Source organism: Mixophyes fleayi, chromosome 4 (assembly GCF_038048845.1).
Source record: "Mixophyes fleayi isolate aMixFle1 chromosome 4, aMixFle1.hap1, whole genome shotgun sequence".
Classification (NCBI taxonomy): Eukaryota; Metazoa; Chordata; class Amphibia; order Anura; family Limnodynastidae; genus Mixophyes; species Mixophyes fleayi.
In genome coordinates, this window is record NC_134405.1 from 209,061,447 (window position 1) to 209,083,197 (window position 21,751).

At 42.9% G+C, this 21,751-nt stretch overlaps 1 protein-coding gene across 1 annotated transcript in view; it reads right to left on the reverse strand.

The window, feature by feature from the left end:
- CCDC87 (coiled-coil domain containing 87) overlaps positions 1-18,059 on the reverse strand; it is a 36,447-nt gene extending 18,388 nt beyond the window's left edge. Inside the window, exons 1-8 of the mRNA XM_075209234.1 lie at positions 17,945-18,059; positions 16,759-16,944; positions 15,800-15,877; positions 14,309-14,451; positions 13,402-13,652; positions 11,145-11,391; positions 10,476-10,566; positions 2,199-2,290 (exon numbers count right to left, since the gene is read on the reverse strand). Of these exons, the coding sequence (XP_075065335.1) occupies positions 2,199-2,290; positions 10,476-10,566; positions 11,145-11,391; positions 13,402-13,652; positions 14,309-14,451; positions 15,800-15,877; positions 16,759-16,944; positions 17,945-18,008 (1,152 nt within the window). The 5' untranslated portion in view covers positions 18,009-18,059. The remainder of the gene's footprint in view (positions 1-2,198; positions 2,291-10,475; positions 10,567-11,144; positions 11,392-13,401; positions 13,653-14,308; positions 14,452-15,799; positions 15,878-16,758; positions 16,945-17,944) is intronic.
- Between the last annotated feature and the right edge of the window lie 3,692 nt (positions 18,060-21,751).

Genomic DNA, 21,751 nt, shown 5'->3' on the forward strand with positions numbered 1-21,751 from the left:
TATGAAGATATGAGCCCACCGGCTGGGCGTTTATAGACTGGTCAACAAATTATAGAGAAATGTAACATTCCTATAATTCACAGCAAAGATATGTTATTCCTTATTAAAAAGAAAGAGATGAAACAATTTTCTGAATACTGAGATAACATTATAGCTTGTTATCACACTCTACAATAATATTTATATAACACCAAGTGATGGTGAAGCTGCATTAGAACCTAAGTGGCAGAACATTTACACTAGACACTTCAAAATAGCAGCACAAAGAGGGGATGTATAGTGTGAGTGGGAGAAACAATCAGAACTTGCAATCTTCATGCAGCTGCTGATTGGTTCTCCCAGTCGCACACCCCCTCCAGTGTCACACAGTGAGATGAGCCACGAAACCCAGGGGAAAATGTCTGCATGGAGCTGCTCCTGGGTCTCCAGGGAGTGTAAGGGGTATATTAGTAATAGGTGATAATGCAGCTTAAATCTGTTATAAACTGCTGTGAATAATATTGTAGAAGTGAGTGGTGGTGTAATTGGTGAAGTTCAAATGTCATCTCTTCAGTGTTCATCAGGAAAACTTCTGTATTATAAATAATACACGCAGTACTAGATATTATTACATGCATTAGAAGGTGCCTACAGCCTCATGCTTTCAAATGGTCACAGAACTCCTCAGTGACTTCTAATATCCTTATATTTTACAGCAGCAATGTGCATTATCCCATATATGCTTCACAGTAAATGGTCAATGTAGAAACATTACATATGTATTATAAGGGGTGGGGTAAGGAATAATGATGCTGATTATTCTGACAAGACTTACCCCAACATCCCGACACCGAAGGGCTCCTTACCGACCAGGCTCCAGGATGACTGATGTTGCAACTGACTGGAAGCAATCGTGATGAATGAAGAAGCCGCCGCGACTTGATGACATCACTGGCAGCCGCGACGCTGTTATCGGTGCTCTTAAGAGGGCATTCATCGCGATTGCTTCCAGTCGGTTGGCAAATCAGTCGTCCTGGAGCCTGGTCAGGAATGAGCCCTTCGGTGTCAAGACGTTGGGGTAAGTCTGGTCGGTGTAGTCAGCATCGATATAACCACCTCCGATTATAAGGTGGTGGATCCAAATTGGGGACATTTAAATACTGCAATCTATCTGAATGGATGAAAGCTATTATAAATAGCACTCAGGGGCAGGCTGGGCTGGGGAGGCATTTTCCCCCCCGGGCCAGTCCCATAGTGGGCTACATTGGGCTGGGTCACTGGGCCAGTTGCATTCTTTTTCCTTTAAAATTTTCCTAATAGGTTGCTGAGTCAAGACATGCCCCCGTTCTAAAATTTGCCAACCCTCCCCTGATATCACTGGCACTGTCATATCACTGTGATAAACTGTGATGTGCTTATTAGTGTGATATCATTTTAAATAAAGTGAATGGATATTATAGAATGCTAGTGATATCTGCAAAGTGAATTTCCATACTGTTACATAGCCCTTTTTATGTATAATATTAACCTATGAGGAGCAGAAGGGCAATACTGTACCAACCTCTGTCTATATAAACAGATGGATATTTTTTAATACAGACAATGTGCGAAGTCAGGTGAAGGCCATAAACTGCCAGAAAAATCCTCATTAAGGCATAATTAACTCTGAAAATTAGGGAGACATTAAGCCGTTCTTCATTTGAACTGTTATGTTTGTATAGGGTTAAATAAGATTAAATACAACATATTTGCACCTAACTGTACACTTAGCTAGGATTTGCAAAAGAGCATTCCATTGAAATAAATGGTTAAAGCCCTGCTCAAATAAGCAGTAAAAAACAAAGCATTTTTGTGCTGTGACAACTCTGTTTAGGGTTTGCAATGCAAACACAGATGAAATAACAGTTTTTATGCATTTGCACTGTGTTTGGTGGACATGTACTCCTATTTTATCATGCGTGTTGAATGCCGGGATACAGTAATCATGCCGACCAATCCTGCACACTTCTAAAAAAGCTGCCATCTTCGCTCACATAGCCCATCGCAGATGCACAAGACCCAACACAGGGGAACAAAGCTTGGGACACCACAAACAGAGGGAAACAACATTTGTGCTGTGCCACTCTGTCGCAAGTGACATAGTAAATGACCCCCCCATAGTACCCAAAGACAAAGGACTAGACCTACACATGTCTCTTATTTAGATATAGGAAAACAACCTTCAAACTTGTGTGATTAGCATGACTGTTTTCATCTTTTGTTTCCTGGTCTCCTTCATGTGTGAATGGACATGGGGTTGTTACTGCTTCACCTGTAAGGAAACAATGAGACATGATAAATTTATCTTCTGTTACTTAGTGATTTCTCTGCTTTTTACAATGATTTATTGACATACGTTGGGACTTCTGACACATAACTCTTGCTGATTGGGGCAGAGAGCTCGACACTTATAGTCATTTCTCAGGGTATAAAATAAAGCCTGACAAAACTGAGACCTTGGACTTCTACATTCCCCAATCAGACAAATCCCTTTTAGAATTGCAATTAACCTTCAAATGGCGACTACAGAAACTCAAGTATTTAGGTGTGTTCCTGACCAAGCGCCATCTTCAGCTTTTTCAACCCCTCTCTCAAATTAAATCTGATCTCCAGTCCTGGTCTTGTCATTACATATTTCAATGTGATGAAAATGAATATAGTCCTGCGGGTACTGTACCTATTCCAGACGCTCCCCATTCAAATTTCTTCCTATGTATTCAAGTTCCTCTGATATATCTCCTCCAAAATTATTTTGGCAGGTAAATGCCCACGCGTGAGGTTGCGTGTCCTTCAGAGGTCCTCTCGGGGTGGTGGCCTGGGTATCCCCGATTATAGACGCTATTATCTGTCTGCTCATCTCGCTTAATGTGTCCTATGGTGTGGCCAGACGGCTTCTAGGGTGTGGGTGGCTCCAAAGGCTGAAGGGCTGGGATTACTCATCCCTGCTACCCTTCTCTGGCTCCTGCGTGCTTGTCGCCCCAAATTAGTTCAATGGTCGCACACTCCCTAGCAGTCTGGGACTCTTCCTCTTGGTGATATGGCTTCTCTATGCATCCCTCTCCAATAATTCCACTGTTCAACTCTCCTGAGTTCCCGCCAGGTTTGCTACCCTCCGCGTTCTCCTCGTGGCACTTCTGAGGTGTTCCCTATCTAAACAATATATCCCACTCCTCCCTTTTCCCTCAATTTTCAGGCATCCAAACGGCAATAGGAATTCCGAATAATTTTTTTACCAGTACTTACAGATATGCAACCTCTATACCTCGGTTAAATTGTGTCTCACTGCTTGCCCGCTCACCACGATTGAAGCGTTGTGCCTGCGCAGAGCATTCACGCCTGGCTTAATTTCCACTATTTACTCCGAACTCACATCCCTGACTGAATCTAACTGGGATCCCCACGAATTCTCATGGGAACGTGACCTGGGTGACCCTTTGGATGATGACGACTGGACAGAAATACGCAAAAATGCCGCCTCTTGCTCAATATGTGTTAAGATCAAGGAAAACGTATATAAACTCCTGTATAAGTGGTATTATGTCCTGACCCGCCTTCACAAGATGTTGCCGGACTCTTCAGGCAGGTGCTGGCATGCATGCTCCGGAGTGGGCACGTTTTTCCATATCTGGTGGGACTGCACAAAGTTAACTCAGTTCTGGTTAGATATTAAGAACCTGATTCAAATTGATGTTCCGTTTGATTCCAAATTTTTTCTTCTGCCCCTCGGGATTCCTGCTGCGTCCCAACATCAAAACAAAGTAGCGTGTCACATAATCTCAGCCGCTACCTGCCAAATTGCTGCGGACTGGAAGGAAACTGCTCCCCCCACCCTCCCGACTGTCCTAAATTGCGCATGGCACGTCCACTGCATGGAACTTATGACAAGCATTATTAATCACTCCTCTAAATCCTTCAATAAAGTATGAGACCCTTGGTTGTCCTTCTTTCAATACCGCTCTCCCTTCCCCTGACATAGTTAGTGTTACGAGCCGCGGCGGTGCCCAGCCGCCGCGACTCACTCACCTGCGTCCCGGCCGTCGCTATGGCGACCAGGACGTCACTTCCGGCCCTGACCCGGCCGTTGCCGGGGCAACGAGAAGACGCTTCAGCGCTGCGTCCCGGAAATGAGAGGAAGCCGGGCGCAGCGCTCACCATATGTTCTAGCCTGTGGGCTAATTAATGCAGCCTATTAATTATACTGGGGGCTGTGTCTAATTCAGAGCTAGGCTCTGATTGGTGGCCACTGGTATTTAAGGCAATGAGGTCTGCTGCCTCATTGCCGGTTATAGCTCCTGTGTTCCAGTCTGCTAACCTGCTAGTTTCTGTCCTGTATCCTGACATCTCTATTTGACTCCCCGTGTATGACCCTTGGCTTTGATTTGGACCTTGCTCGTGTTTCCTGTGACCCTGATCTTTGGCCTGTTTACCCGTTCTGCTATTTGCCTGTGACCCCTGACCTCAGCTTGTTCATCGATACTGTTGTCTGCTGCCGGCCCTTGACCTCTGCGTGGACCTGACTCCTCTTGCCTGGGTTCTCCCCAGCTGGTACGCACTTCACGACCCTCTGTCAGTCTGCGGCCCAGTCTGTCCCCACCATCAGGGGCTCCAGTGAACACCTGACTGGCAGAGTAGATTCCGGGTTGTGTTGTGCCGGCTGGAGGGGTTCCTAACATTATAACCGGCCCACTCACGGAGACGAGGTTGGAATGGATGCAAGTGGATCCTCACCGTCTCCGGCACAAGCCCTAGCAGCCCATGTTGAGTCCTTATATCAGATGATCCAGGGATTGGCTGAGCGTCTGTCTGTTCAAGAAGAAGCCGCAAAAGTGTCACAACCCACTCCAAGTTCCGTCTGTGAACCTAAGATGAACTTGCCGGATCGCTTCTCTGGAAATAGGTCCCTGTTTCGGAATTTCAGGGAGAGCTGCAAGCTCTATTTCCGATTGAGACCCCGCTCCTCCGGGTCAGAGCATCAAAGAGTCGGGATTATCATTTCCCTTCTACAGGGTGACCCCCAGTCCTAGGCGTATTCCTTGCCGCAGACCAGTCTTGCCATGCAGTCAGTAGACGCTTTCTTCGAGGCGTTAGGTCTACTATATGACGACCCGGACCGTACTGCCTCCGCTGAAACTCATCTACGGGCCTTGAAACAAGGCCGGCGCTCGGCAGAGGAATACTGCGCTGAATTCCGTAGATGGTCACCTGATAGTGGATGGAATGATCCTGCCTTGCGGAGTCAGTTTCATCTTGGCCTGTCGGAACAGGTCAAAGACTCTTTGGTGCAGTACCCATCTCCTACCTCTCTGGAGGATCTGATGCACCTCTCCATTAAAATCGACAGGAGATTTAAAGAGCGGAAAATCGAAAAGGAGACATCATCACCTCTATCCGGCTTCATTCCTGTTCCCACGGATGGTGAGGAACCCATGCAATTGGGGGCGTATCGTCTCTCCCCTGAGGAAAGAGACAAGAGAAGATCACAGGGCCTATGTCTTTATTGCGGCACAAAAGGCCACTTCTCCCGTTCCTGCCCAAATAAGCCGGGAAAAGAGCATGCCTAGGGAACGAGGGGAAAGTTCACCTAGGTCTGCAGATTGTCTCCCCGAAAAACGCCGTATTGATCCCTGCACAGCTCATGTTTAGTGCTCGTTCAATGGACCTGTCCGCCTTCGTTGATAGTGGAGCTGCAGGCAACTTCCTGGACATCGGGTTCGCCCGCGCTGCTAAAATTCCGATGGTAAAACTCAAGTCCGCTATTACTGTCTGTGGATTAGATGGAGGTCCGTTGCCTGGTGGCAAGATTTCCTGGGAGACCTCGCCACTACAATTAAAAATCGGAGCTCTCCATTCAGAGTCAATAACCTTCCTTCTTATCGATTGTTCATCAGTTCCCTTGATCTTGGGCCACCCATGGCTTTCCCGTCATAACCCTGTCATGGACTGGGTAAAAGGAGAAATCGTCCAGTGGAGCTCTTACTTTACACAGTCCTGCTTGTCACTGCCCCTGCGGGTGATTCAGTCTATTCCGGAGCAGCTTCCCTCACAATATCATGAGTTCTGGGATGTGTTCTCCAAGAAAGCTGCTGACACCTTACCACCTCACCGTGACTTTGACTGTGCCATCGAGCTTATTCCTGGTTCCAAGTTGCCTAAGGGTCGCCTGTACTCTCTCTCTGGTCCGGAGACCAAGTCCATGCAGGAATACATTGAAGAAAATCTGGAGAAGGGCTTCATCAGGCCATCTAAATCTCCCGTAGGAGCAGGATGCTTCTTTGTATCCAAAAAGGACGGAGGACTAAGACCCTGTATTGATTACCGGGGATTAAATCTTATTACAATCAAGAATACCTATCCCCTTCCGCTCATCTCCGTATTATTTGATCAGCTGAGAGGTGCTACTGTCTTCTCAAAAATCGATCTTCGTGGAGCGTATAACCTCATCCGTATCAAGGTGGGAGACGAGTGGAAGACGGCATTCAATACGCACTCTGGCCATTATGAATACTTGGTTATGCCGTTCGGTCTTAGCAATGCACCTGCAGTATTCCAGGACTTAATCAATGAGGTTCTTCGGGACTTTCTTGGTAGTTTCGTGGTCGTCTATTTAGATGATATCCTCATCTATTCCAGATCTCTGTCTGTACATCAGAATCACGTTAAACAAGTTCTACGAAGACTGCGAGAGAACCACCTTTACGCCAAACTAGAAAAGTGTGAGTTCGAGGTGCAGAAAGTATCCTTTTTAGGTTACATAATCTCTTCTGAGGGATTCTCCATGGATCCAACTAAGGTTCAGGCTATTCTAGATTGGGTGCAACCAAACAACCTTAAGGCGGTGCAGAGGTTTCTGGGCTTCTCCAATTATTATAGAAGGTTCATTCCAGGTTTTGCGGACATCGTGGCCCCCATTGTCGCCCTAACCCGTAAAGGAATGGATCCAACTAATTGGTCGCCTCAAGCAGTAGCCTCATTCGAAAGCCTGAAAAAAGCCTTTGTCTCCGCTCAGGTCCTTAGACACCCGGATCCAGCTAAATCATTTGTTCTTGAGGTCGACGCCTCTGACGTCGGTGCTGGGGCTATACTATCACAGAAGGACCCTCATACTAATCGTCTACACCCGTGTGCCTATTTCTCCCGTCAGTTCTCTTCAGCAGAAGCCAACTATGATGTCGGGAATAGGGAACTGTTGGCAATCAAATGGGCCTTCGAGGAGTGGCGACATTGGCTGGAGGGTGCTCCACATCAGATCTCTGTCATTACCGACCACAAGAACTTGCAATATATACAATCGGCCAAACGTCTAAATCCCAGACAGGCCCGTTGGTCGTTATTCTTTACTCGGTTCAATTTCCTGATCACCTATCGACCGGGTTCCAAAAATGTCCGGGCAGATGCTCTGTCCAGAAGTTTCTTGGCACACCACGTTCCAGTTTCGAACCCAGAGCCTATTATTCCTCCTTCCATAATCCATCTTGGATTAACCCAAGATCTGAGTATCACACTTCAGAGATTCCAGAAATTAGCCCCTGATACTACTCCGGAACAACGTCTTTTTGTTCCAGTCCATCTAAGGAAGGTGGTTCTTGCAGAGGCGCATAATAGTAGGTCTGCTGGACACCCTGGAGTCTATAAGACGCTGGAGATCCTTTCCCGTACGGTCTGGTGGCCATCCTTGTCCGCTGACGTCAAGAGTCATGTCCTCTCGTGTGAAATTTGTGCCAGGAACAAAGTCCCCAGGACTCGCCCGGTGGGTCAATTGCTTCCATTGCCCATTCCTGCAAAACCTTGGACACATTTGTCCATGGATTTTATTGTTGATTTGCCACCTTCTGCAGGACATAATACTATTTGGGTTGTGGTGGACCGTTTCAGTAAAATGGCACATTTCATCCCATTAACCAGGCTTCCTACAGCTCGAGATCTGGCCATTCTCTTCATACAACATGTTTTCCGGCTCCATGGACTTCCTTCCGATATTGTTTCTGATCGTGGTTCACAATTCATAGCACAATTCTGGAAATCCTTCTGCACCCTCCTCGGAATCCGGATCAGTCTGTCATCTGCATACCACCCTCAGTCTAACGGGCAAACTGAAAGGGTTAACCAAGCACTTGAACAGTTCCTCCGATGTTATTCCTCAGAATTCCATGACAACTGGTCATCTTTGCTGCCTTGGGCAGAGTTTGCCTACAATAACTCATCTCACTCATCTACTCAAACTTCCCCGTTCTACTGTAACTTCGGTTTCCATCCCAGGTCTAATTCTCTGTACTCTCTCAAATCTGCTGGTATTCCGGAGATTCATTCCACAGCTGCTGATCTGAAAATAATTTGGGGGAAAGTTCAGTCCTCCTTGAAAAAATCCTCATTGTCGGCCAAAAAAATTTCGGATCGCCACCGTACCACCTGCCCATTCAAAGTGGGCCAGAAAGTATGGCTATCAACTAGAAATCTTAGGCTCAGACAGCCTTGTAAAAAACTAGGGCCTAAATTTATTGGGCCGTTCATGATTACCAAACAGATCAATCCGGTAGCTTTTAGATTGAAGATTTCTAGTTCACTAAAAATTCCTAACACATTTCATTGTTCATTGTTGAAGCCGGTATTGTATCCTAGCCAATCCTCAACTGTGCCTGGGGGAAGTTCGAGTAAGCCACTAAGATATGTGGTTCAAAGGATTTTAGATTCCAAAAAAGTGCAAGGACAGGTGCACTTCCTGGTGCAGTGGAGGAACCGCGGGTTAGAAGAGCGATCTTGGGTTCCGCGAAGACAACTCCATGCCCCTAAACAATTGAAGGAATTCTTTAGGAGGTTCCCAAGAAAACCTGGATGTCGGGGTTCCTCGACCCCTCCTCAAGGGGGGGGGTACTGTTACGAGCCGCGGCGGTGCCCAGCGCCGCGACTCACTCACCTGCGTCCCGGCCGTCGCTATGGCGACCAGGACGTCACTTCCGGCCCTGACCCGGCCGTTGCCGGGGCAACGAGAAGACGCTTCAGCGCTGCGTCCCGGAAATGAGAGGAAGCCGGGCGCAGTGCTCACCATATGTTCAAGCCTGTGGGCTAATTAATGCAGCCTATTAATTATACTGGGGGCTGTGTCTAATTCAGAGCTAGGCTCTGATTGGTGGCCACTGGTATTTAAGGCAATGAGGTCTGCTGCCTCATTGCCGGTTATAGCTCCTGTGTTCCAGTCTGCTAACCTGCTAGTTCCTGTCCTGTATCCTGACATCTCTATTTGACTCCCCGTGTATGACCCTTGGCTTTGATTTGGACCTTGCTCGTGTTTCCTGTGACCCTGATCTTTGGCCTGTTTACCCGTTCTGCTATTTGCCTGTGACCCCTGACCTCAGCTTGTTCATCGATACTGTTGTCTGCTGCCGGCCCTTGACCTCTGCGTGGACCTGACTCCTCTTGCCTGGGTTCTCCCCAGCTGGTACGCACTTCACGACCCTCTGTCAGTCTGCGGCCCAGTCTGTCCCCACCATCAGGGGCTCCAGTGAACACCTGACTGGCAGAGTAGATTCCGGGTTGTGTTGTGCCGGCTGGAGGGGTTCCTAACAGTTAGTGCCTTTGTTCCCTAGAAAAAACCTAGCCCCCCTCCCTCCTCTCGGCCCTAGCCACGTCACATACTCTACTTCCTTAATTTTTTCCTCTCTCTTCTTCTCTTTTTCTCCTGCCCCTATTTCTCCTCCTCTCCTCTCATGCTTCTCTGTCCTCTATAAACCTGATGGGCTATTCAATTGGGTTAACTCTACTTACCTTTCCTTTCCTTGCTGATCTCATTATACCCGCAGCTGTTTTCCTGACTTCATTGTATTACTTCTGTATTTGTGTAATTGACTTTCCATAAACAAATTTTTCAAAGTGTGGAGTCAGGGCACATAGTGACAAGTACTGCATTATTAGCTATCTGCCCTTGCTCCCCACTGGGTACTGTTAGTTATTTTGATGAACCCTGCCTCCATACAGCAAGTGTGCAGCAGTCCCCAGGTATTATAGTGTATACAGCTTTTCTAAAATAAGTACATGAAAACAAGTACGGCAGCATGGTGGCTAAGTGGTTAGTACTTCTGCCTCACAGCGCTGGGGTCATGAGTTTCAGACCATGGCATTATCTGTGTGGAGTTTGTATGTTCTACCTGTGTTTGCGTGGGTTTCCTCTGGGTGCTCCGGTTTCCTCCCACACTCCAAAAACATACTGGTAGGTTAATTGACTGCTATCAAAATTGACCCTAGTCTCTCTCTCTATCTGTGTATGTTAGGGAATTTAGACTGTAAGCTCCAATGGGGCAGGGACTGATGTGAGTGAGTTCTCTGTACAGCGCTGCGGAATCAGTGGCGCTATATAAATAAATGGTGATGATGATGATGATGATGATGAAGTATATCCTGGCACCATGGCAAAACAAACTCTTTATTTACGATTAAAAAGGCAGAAAGATGTTAGTGATACTCACAGTGAATATTTCTCATAAATCTACTATAGTCTTCTTGTCTGGGAATCAACATATGCACTTTCTCTAAATCCAGTCGCTTTATGTTTTCAATCTGAAGAGATTTGAAAAGAGTTTGCTGTGAATTTTCTATCTATCTAACGTGTTAATAGTCCATGAACTGCATGTAAGGTCTTGCACAAACATATGCTTGAATCAGTTGCAAAAAGTATACTGCATAGATGGGGCTCTGCACTACTTTTAATTTAAATGTAAAAGGGATAGCTGTTATTGGGCCATTCATTATATCCCAGCCACGAATGGTTACAGCTGGAATTAGTGACTCATTTGCCAATAGCACAGCATGGAGGCCATAGGTGAACGACAGGGTAATAGGGACCTGAGATCTTATATATTTGGCACATGTAATGAAGTAATAGGATGATTTACTAACATGATGAAAAAGTACAGTAACCCATAGCAACCAGTTCTTTTCATTAGTTTAATTTGTTCTGGACCAATCAATGTCTTTGCTGGTTCCTATAGGTTACATCATATTCTAACCATATTAGCAGGTCATCCCCAGTGACTTCATTCATCTGGAATAAAAATACTATATTTCTGTAAATGTAATTTCAATGGATTTCTTCAAATTTGTGTTTTATAAAAATGGGGTATCTGTTTCACACTTACCTGTAACAGGTCTGTTTCTCTTCGGACCTTATGAACCACAATGTCTGGTCTGCCCAATCGTAAGAAATATCCCATAGTCAAGTTTGGCCTAGGAGTTTTATATTGCGTTGTCTTCTCATCTGTGTGTTCAGAAAACAGGGAGGCCTGCTCCGTAGTCACCTCTTTAAAGTCATTATGTAAGAATTCCTTGTCTTCTAACTCCTTTATCTCCTCAATCAGGTGATGTCTGACTGAAAACACATTCAAACTAAACAAAGTCTGAATTAGAGTTTATATAGAAATGTTTATGAGTTATACACATGCATAAAATTCATAATAATAATAATGACACCTATCATTTTCATAATAGCCACAGGTTACAAAGGAATTTAGGAATTGTTTTAGTATTTCTGAAAATTCACAAATAGCGAGAGTGGTTGGAAAATAATATACAGAATTTGTCTCATGGGGTATATAGCAAATAGTAGGTATAATTCCTGAAATTGTGTAGATATTCTGGTCCTATGAAGTCATGATACTTGCATCTACAAAGCAAGCTACTCACATCCAGAAACTAAAACTATACTTACATTTAGAAAATAAACTATTAACATCACATTTAAAGGCCATGATTAATAACACTGTGTAAATAGCAGAAATGCACAATATATGCACTAATCAGTCTGGTGCAATTTAGGCCAAATCAGTATCTTACCAATTGCTATGTGTGCAAGGTACATCGTGTTATATAATAAACCTTCTTGAAGGTAATAAATTGCTCAGATTTAGAAAGTAGCGATAGTGAACAATTTATATGTAGAAGTTAACACTGCACTAACACAAATAACTCTGGGGGCAGTCCAATTAAAAAAAACAGTAATTTGATGTAAGGGAAGTTACTAATCCTCCAAAGAAAGTGGTAGGACCATATGTCCCCATCAAGTGCGGCAGACAGTGCTGCCGCTTCTCTATGTCAGGTTGGCAGCGTAACATCAAAGCCCAGCTCCATACACTCAGCCTATCACTGTCATGGAGGAGCAGCAATAGGTAAGAAGTGCGCAGGGAACACTCAACTTAATTTCAATTATTAAACACACAAATCTTTTCCCCATTCTCAGTCAGATCTATAAGTTGGCCAGCATTCAGTGCAGGTAGCTGGAAAAAAAGTTTTAGACTGCACCGAGAAGCTGGCACTCTAGGCGACCGTTCTAGGTTGCCTAATGGTAGGGCCAGACCTGGGTCAACCTCACCCCGTTTATACACCCTGCATCTTACAAGTTCCTCCTCATTCTTTAAATGGCGCCATGATTGGTAGAAAGTGGACTGTCACTGGCAGCTATACAAGCAGGGGCACAGAACGGGAGCAGTATAAGATACAGTTATAGCTTAGCTGTGTCTGTAGAGTCAAAAGATCTACCTGCATTATTATAACTTGGATTAAATATGCTGCTCTACGTGAAATAAGCCTTCGATAAAGTTAATTATGTTAATATATTAGTGCATTTCACATTGTGTCATGAAAATAGTTCTACCACTCAGTATGGATCTGCTGAAATTACTTCCAATATTTGCACAGGAATAAGACATTTGTAGATGGTCCCATGGCTGGCTGCCAATCTGTTTTAATTCTATCCAATTGATCACATGTAATCTGTCAGTGATTTAGACCAGTTTCTTAGAAACAGTTCAAAATCACCACCCTTAACATAGACTTAAGAAGACCTTCCCTTCATATATCTCAAACCTCACCTTGAAATATTCTCCCACACACCATTTTAGATATGTCTTTGACCTGGACCTCACCTCCTCTCTACCTATTCCTACTGCCTACAAGACTTTTCCAGTGCCACTACCAACCTATGGAATTCCCTAACAGCCCCATCAGATTCTCCTGCAGCCTTCAAATCCACCACTAGATTAGAGGCTAGCCTACTCCCACCTATACTACTCACACTGAGACACACTCACTACTGTCCCAATCTCCACTCTGTGCCACACTTCATCCTCTTGTCTCAGCTGTGTCCTTTTACCACCAGATTGTAAGACTAGATCTAATGATTGACTGAGAAATTCCCAGCAACAATATTGAGGGATGTGTCATGTGTATAGTCATTGATACACTGTTACATCACAGGACAAACCTTCTTCACCACACCGCTTCTAATGATTTGGGAGTACTTTCTATTTCTGGAAATTACAATTTTATTGACAAAGTCTCAGAAATTTTTCATTTATAGATGTGATCAAAAAAGAAATCCAGTTAATTTGTGGGACTTACAATTTGGAGCAATCAAGTAACAACTGTGCTTTGTAACGTGTGAGATTGGCTTCTTCAGAAAACACAGAGTGTGATTTATTACAATCCATTTTGTGCAAGTAGTACATGAACAGCTGCTCAGCGACAATCATGATGTGGGTGATGATCCGACGGTGCAGTTGTTGCTTTTTATTCTGAGTTACTAATGAAGTGCATAGAACATCTGCAATACCCTCGCAGGCAACTTTCACTTCACTGAGAATTATTTCTTCCTATCGGAAGTCATAAAGGAACAAATCATTAAAACTGGACAAAATAACCACATATCTTGATGTCATGCGCCTATTATAGAGCAATTGTACCCATTGATCTGCACACGAAGATGGTGGTAACTACAACATTTTTATGATGGGAGGAGCTTGGCGCTTTGGGCAGTTCCTCGCTGAACATGGGCTAGACCACTTTTGCATATGGTATTATGTACACATCAGAAAACAGGATGTTTTTTTACAAGACAGAATATTTCAGGACGAGTTAAGGATTGGAGAGCAGAGAGTTTTAAAGAGTGCTCCATCCATGGGGAAAGGGACTCGATATGTGCACATCGCATGGAGGCAGCCGCGATTGGGCTTCAGTCTGTACTTTCAGGGCCGCACGTTTTGCACCTTCCAGATGCATTTACACAGTAGAGAAATTTTTAACCAATGTAATAAAAACATTGAAATGTACAATTGTGACATGTAATAAAGACAGGTTAAGAACTAGAAAGTCTTCAATATCTAAGATGTACTGGTGCTTTTGCATTTCAGAGGGCCCCAAGCTCAGGGGATAGGAAGTCTTCAGCTACCATACTGCACTGAAGAATGGCAGTATACAGCGGTAACAGCCAGGACAGCATAAGAGATGAAAATGAATATAAAGTACATACAAATATCTGGCGCACTTCTGTGGAGCCAACATTTACTGCTGATTTTTTATGTAGTCTCCTTTTAACAATGTCACACAGAACCTCTGGAGAGACGGTGCACACATCCTTCATGAATGGAGCAACTGGACGTGTGTATAGCTCATCTGCAGAAACATAAAACAGGCGACTTACTGACATGTCAAGAAACATATAAATATCAATAAAGCCTATATCTTTCAAAGAGCAATATCCCAGGCACCAGGTAACTGTTTAGCATATTGCAGTAAGGATACAGTAGAACTGAATTACTTATATTCCATTTGTATTTAGTTCTTTACAATGTGTAAGTTTTTTAATTAACATCTATTTTTACTTATTTTTAAATTGCCCTTTCTAGCCCCAGTATTTTTTTAAAACAGGTAAAAGAGAAATGATCTCAAGTAGCATATACAACTACTAACTGGCAGTCAATTTACCAAGACCAAGTTAGTGGGTTGGAAGAATGGGCATTATTTCAGAGGACATTGGCGACCTCTATTAAAAAGAAAAAATATTTCTAGGAAATTACTTTATGATGTTACATTTTCAGTCATTTCTTCCAGCATGCAGATATAATATTCTATGGTGACAGGGCCATCTTTTCCATTGGGCACTATGGGCAGCTGCCCGGGGGCCCCACGGGCAAGGGGGCCCCATAGGCATAGCTCTTAATGAGAATAAATAATCCTGCAAAAGAAAAAACCTGCAAAAAAAACCTTCAAGGGACACTGAGCAATTACATCTATCTATCTCTATCTCTATATCTGTATACATCTATATATCTATATATCAATATCTATTTCTAGGGGCCCCGGTGCACTGCTTTTCCCGGGGGCCCATAATGTTGTTAAGATGGCCCTGTATGGTGACATGTACATATGTAGGTAGACTGATGTCATGTTGGCACATTATGCATCCACGTCTAGCAGCCCAGGGAATTCAGTATTTGTGCTGAGTGTAAGCACTGAGTACCAAACAAATTAATACTGATTTGTTCCCTAGGCTATTAGGTGCCTGCAAAAGGTGCTCATATGCCATTAGTCCTATGGGGACAACAGAGGTCAGATCCTATTACCTCCAAGCTCTGTATCATCTGCATGGACTCTTATTGCTTTCAACCTATGCTTTACACACTTGATTTCCAGAGTAGGACGTGTCAATTACGCTGGGTTTACACTTGATAACTGTAAGTGTAAGACCAGGTTTACCAGTAACTGAAGCTTACACAGTTTGCGAGCATGTTGAAACACTGCATGCAGAACCAAGATTATGCTTCAATTCTAGCAATGTTTCAATCCTGGATCCATGCTGTGGGCTTTAACTTACACAATGGGTGCAGGACCAATAATAAACCACCCATAATAAGATTAGTTGCCTGTAAGCTTGTCAACCTTATAAGCCCAGTGTAATAAAAACATCACTCATTAAAAATTAGTATCTAGAGTCAGTGTAAGATTCTCATATGAACTTTACCTTTACAAACAGTGTCATCAACCTCTTCCTTTAAGTTAATATTGTCTTCTGATGGATATTTATGTTCCTGTCTGGAGTCTGTAATAGGAATAATATAATATTATTTTACTGTGTGTATTTCACTGATGTAAATATTATTTAGAATTATTACCATTACATATATATATTTAGTCTCCCTCACCAATGCTCTTGTCTATGTTTTCTACATCTATATGACTATATGTATGTATGTATGTATGTATGTATGTATGCAGTATAGAAGCTAAACACACATGGGTGATGTAAAGTCAACCAGGAAAGAATAAAGGTACACTTACAAGACTTGCATAGAGGGCGAGATAAACATGGGTTTACTCAGCTAATTACAAACACTATATTATTCAGGAATTTCTAAACTAATGTACAAAACAAAATGTATAACATTTAATTCTCAACCATGTTCAGACATGAAACATCTTAATAATGGAATTAGTTGGTGTTAAAAGAAAAAAATATGCTTAAAAATGCACATTGGAGGAGATCCCTCATGTCCTGGGCTAATCAGCTGCATCCGAAGATCAAAAAATACCATATTCATCATTTCCAACTATCCATGGACCCCTGGAATGATCTCCTGCACTTAAAAAAGCCCCTTCCCACACCAGGCGGACAGGATTTCTTTAAACAAGGTCCATCTATGCCACTCATTCAAACTTGGAGCAGTCCCTGCCGCAGAGTTGAAGGGGATACAACGGAAGATGAAAGCACAGGTTTTGCTATCTCCAAATAAGATTTTATTGATCTTACAAGAATATTGAAAGGCTCATTTATAGTCAGATAAAGTCACACAGTAACGTAGAAATGATATAAGCTCTACCTATTCATGCTTATATTACCTTCTTGATGACATCTGAGCCTTGCACACTAGAAATGGGCAAATAAAATAATGTCCTAGTTAACGGATAGAATACCATACAAACCTTTCCTCGCAGGTATTTTACGAGTCGTCTGATTGGGGAATAAGGTGAGGGGTTGCAGGATGTCATTGTACAGCTGATGAAGTTTTTGGGTATCCAATTTTTCTTCTGCACCAGGTGAGGTGTGTTTTCTGTTTATCCACAGAGATCTGAGACTTCCAGTATCCTTTAACATGCTTATAAATGTATCTAGAACACAAGATAATGCAAACAATTCTAAAAGAGAATCTGCAAATAACTCACACCAATAAGATTATAAGGATAGCATCTAAGGCCATGATTTATCATTGCTCAGGAATTCTGGTGTACATGGAGACTACTTTTTTAGACTTTCTTTTTTTAACTTTTGCTGATTGAAGGAACTATAATGATCCCATGTTAAGTAACAGCCCTAATTTACTTGTTTACTGTTTCATTTTGACAATAAACCTGAGCTCTGCAAAACTAAAAATCTTGTTCTTTCACGCACTCCATACTTTGCAGAGAACGCCCTCACTCCAAGTGATGCTAAGACAACACTCTTGCACTGGAGTCCCAGCGTAAATCAAAGCACCTGCTACCTCCAAGGGGGATATTGTGCAATGCCTCAGCCATTTTACACTTTGTAAATGCAGCTTGCTGTTGAGAATTACTTCAAAATACTTTATGTTCATTAAAAAAAGTAATGAAAATGAACATTAGTAAAATTATTTTTTGTATGATCTTCATATTAATATGGAAAAAATGAGTGGGAATTAGGATTTATGATCAAAATACCATAAATGTTTGTTTGTATGTGAACTGCAGCGCTTAAAAATACATTATATCTAGATATATTATTAATTGTAACTTTAGCACCACACAGTAGTTCAGAATATGAATAGAACAATAACAGGTGATAAAGATTATTTCTAGAATAAGGATCACACAGAACTACACGCAGAAACTCACAATAAAACTTTTGTAGGCCACAAGGCACTTGTAAATATTATGGATACGCCTATCCATCTCATTGGAATCCTAGGAGTAATGCTCACTAAATGATATGTTAGAATAATGTGTAACTGACCCTATTGATAGATGCACGGGTGCAAGTGTTGAAGATAAAAACTGAGTGTGATGCTCAATTGCAGTAGGCGCCGGCGGCGTAGTGTGCGTGTAATGCGTGTTAGTGAAGGATCTGTAACACCCGGTACAGTTCGGTACGTACCTGCTGTACCCTGTGTGCACACCCGGTGTACGGCCCTGCCTGGTGAGCACAGCTCCGAGTCCATGTTGCTAGGTGACGGCTAACAGTAGTGAAGGGCGAGTCTACGGAGCAGCACAACACCGCCGAACTGAGATTACAATGGTGCCGCTCTGTGCTGTGCTCCATCCGGATATAGGACAATATGCACAAGCAAGAAATGGAAGACTCTACCAAGTATTAACAATGCTTTATGCCGGCATATTACCGTTAACATGGGGACTTTTTCACTGTATATTAGTCTCACAACCTGAACAATTCAATTCAATCTAGTAGGAACAATGGATTCTTCGTTCAAAACAGTCACTGTGCGCTTTTAAATCAGTCGGTAATTTCCCCGACTTCGTGCTGCACAGGGGTTGGCTGGCAGACAAGCTTCGTTCGGGGCAATAGTAGAACCAAGTGGCCCAGTATGTGCAACCGCCAGAGGCTGTACGACCCATGTATGGAGAGTATGGCTATCTCTACACCAGCCTCCAACCCCCTTCCTTTCCATTCACACACCAGAATAAATGCTCTACAGCAACACCCCCAGAATTGTACCCTTACAGTCAGTTAAATATAATCTTAATATCTTTTTTGCATGTGGACAGAGGGGCAGATTGGGAACTAAAAGTGGCCCTGGAAAAAAGTCTGAAAGTGGCCTCATGTGGGTCACAGTAGGTAGACCTTCTACCCGCACAAACACACAAGTAGGTAAAGCTTGCACTGTAAATGGAGCTTGCACAAGTAGGCAGAATGAGCACTGTACAACTTCAAAATTATCAATTAAATAATCTCTCCTGGTCCTCTGGAGGAGAGATTCTCCTCCTGCTCACCCCACCAGTGGAAGTCATTATTCAGACAGTGTAAATGTTGCCACTTAACCTGCCAACATGAAAATGTCAGCACGCTAAAGGCATACACTTGCATTGTGTTGACAGGTGGACAATGTCGTCAGTGTGATTGATGACATTGTCAATGTCGCCAGTCACAATGCCAATATTAAAAGACCAGTGCCGCAGGGCCCGGCAGCTTTACCTCAGACTTCCCACAAATTTCGTAGCGCTATATGAATTATAGTTGATGATGATGTATGTATGTGTGTATATGGCATTATGGGATGTGAGGAATAGAATCCATTGAAATTGTAATTGGCAGCATTGAGTGCTATCAACTGTATTTCTGTATTCCACTATGGTGATAAAGTGATCTTCTCTGCTTATAGGTTTAAAGGTTTTCTCAATCTGTTCATTTGCCTGCAGACTGAAAGGGCTAGAAATCCAGTTAACACACAGAATGCAAAATACACACACATTATATATATATATATATATATATATATATATATATATATATATATACCCATACACATTATAATGTGGAGATATATATTATATGATTATATATATATATATATATATATATATATATATATAAATAATCACACACACACATAATGCCATATACATACCCACACTAAATTCTACATACATACACAATGCCAGGCATGTAACACCCCACCCCCTGGCCCCTTGTACTTACCTGCTGCTGACATCCGTTGGAGAAATTCTGCATAGAACAGGAAAGTAAGTCACATCTCAAGAGACCAATAGCTCAGTGGTCGCGCACTGCAATGACAGGCAGCCTGGCAGCAGTCCGATTTGTTGCCTAGCTGCCTGTCTCCATTAGATCTGCCCCACAGTGCTGGGGTCATAAGTTCAATTCTCGACCATGGTCTTATCTGTGTGGAGTTTGTATGGTCTCCTCGTGTTTGCGTGGGTTTCCTCCAGGTGCTCCGGTTTCCTCCCACACTCCAAAAACATACTAGTAGGTTAATTGGCTGCTATCAAATTGACCCTAGTCTCTGTGTGTGTTAAGGAATTTAGACTAAGCTCCATTGGGGCAGGGACTGATGTGAAGGAGTTCTCTGTACAGCGCTGTGGAATCAGTGTCGATATATAAATAAAGGATGATGATGATTATCTGGCATAAGAGAGGCCACATTAGGGCACCGACCTACCCGGAGAAGTGAATAGCCTATCCGCTCCTGTGTGGATATACCATAAAACGCACACGTGTGCCCAGCCTGCATCTAGTTTTCAATTGCCTGATCTGCCCCGCTCCTCCCATTACAATATGAAGCGGATGTCATTTTCTTATGCAAACATCATGTATTTCATGAAAACTATAGCTCATTTAATTGAGAGGGCTCATAACAATACAAAACCTAATTTGAACTGTAAGCGATAAGGACAGAAATTAATCTTAAGCTGCCTCAGACCTCTAAGGGGACCATTTTATTAATGGCCGCATATGTCCCCGTTAAGGGATATTTTGTGGCCATTTAATAAAAAAATCATTCTAATGACTTTCTTTACCTCTCAACTCTGGGAGTCTTTACTTTAGTTTTTTTTCAACCTTAGGTCTATTATTTTGTGCTAATTACCAGAGGAGTGCAGGAAGACTGCGGAGAGAGATCCAAAGATCCAGCTAGCAGTAAATAATCTATCAAGAACTCACTGGGGCTTACAGAGTTTTGTGATTGGATTCACTTTTTTCCCATGTCACAGTACAAAACACTTTTCTGTACTGGGCCCAACTTCTCCCATCATGTCCACCAGACACGTGCTAGCATTTCCTGTCACTGCGAAAAATATAGGGTCTAGTATCCTCGCATCCAATGGTGGGTCTAGACTTTTCTTTTAGGAAGGATCACCCCCTATTCTCTGTTATTAATAAAAAAATGTAAAAGAAGGATCAAACCCCAGATCTCTGGTGGTATTATAAGATAGTTTATTGGTGTAAAAATCAGACACCAGATCTGTGGGGGCAACCCAGTTAAATTACTTATTCCCTCCGGAGGTCCCTCACCACGCTGTAAGGGCCATGTGACAGTCTCCTCCACTGTGATTGGTAGGTAGTTCCAACCATTCACTACTCACAGTGTGATAGCCAGTGCCATTGACTAATCAATTGTGTAACTTAGTAGGACACTGTCAAACCCAGTAACTGTGCAGCTACACACTGCTTGGCTGGATGCTCCGATTGTGTTTTACACAGCAAGGCACATCTATGTAGTGTGTACTTGGGGGGAGTGGCTGCATTGCAACCTCTGGATCAGACACTGCTCTCACCCCAGTAGTCCTTTAAAAAATAGCTAGAAATTTGTACCTGAACTATACTTGAGAACAGAAAAGACAACACTTGAAGGAAGGGGGAATGTCCTTATACATCTTTCAGAGGGATTTTCTTTTTTGTCCTGACTCAGCCAGAGGGAGAAATAAACCCCTTAGTTACATATATAAATTTACTCTTCCTCCTCCATGGCAGCAAATACTATTTATATATCTAAAGTGAGAAATGGTGGGAGATTTACAGCCAATTGAAAGTATACAAATACAACAATTACATTTTAACAGATCAAAAAAAAAAAGAATTGTTTGGCAGACTAAAATTTAAAACCTGCCTCACATAACTGAGGCCACCTAAAAAATAATCTAAAAAAAAATAAAATTGAGAAAATGTCTCCTGTGCCCACTTTGTCACCAGTTCTGATTCATAACCCTGATGGCCCAAGATAAAAAATACAAGAGTTGTGTAAAAGGACAACCCCTTGTGGATTTCCACTGTAAAATCAGTGAACCAACTGATTGAATCACTGAAAAATAAAGTTATTTTGAGAAGAAGCCAATGTAAGCCTTGTCTGTGCTCTCTACATTGAATACACAGTAATAGGATTGAAAGTGCAGCTTCGTGGTGTATCTCAAAGTGAGAAATATAAAACATATC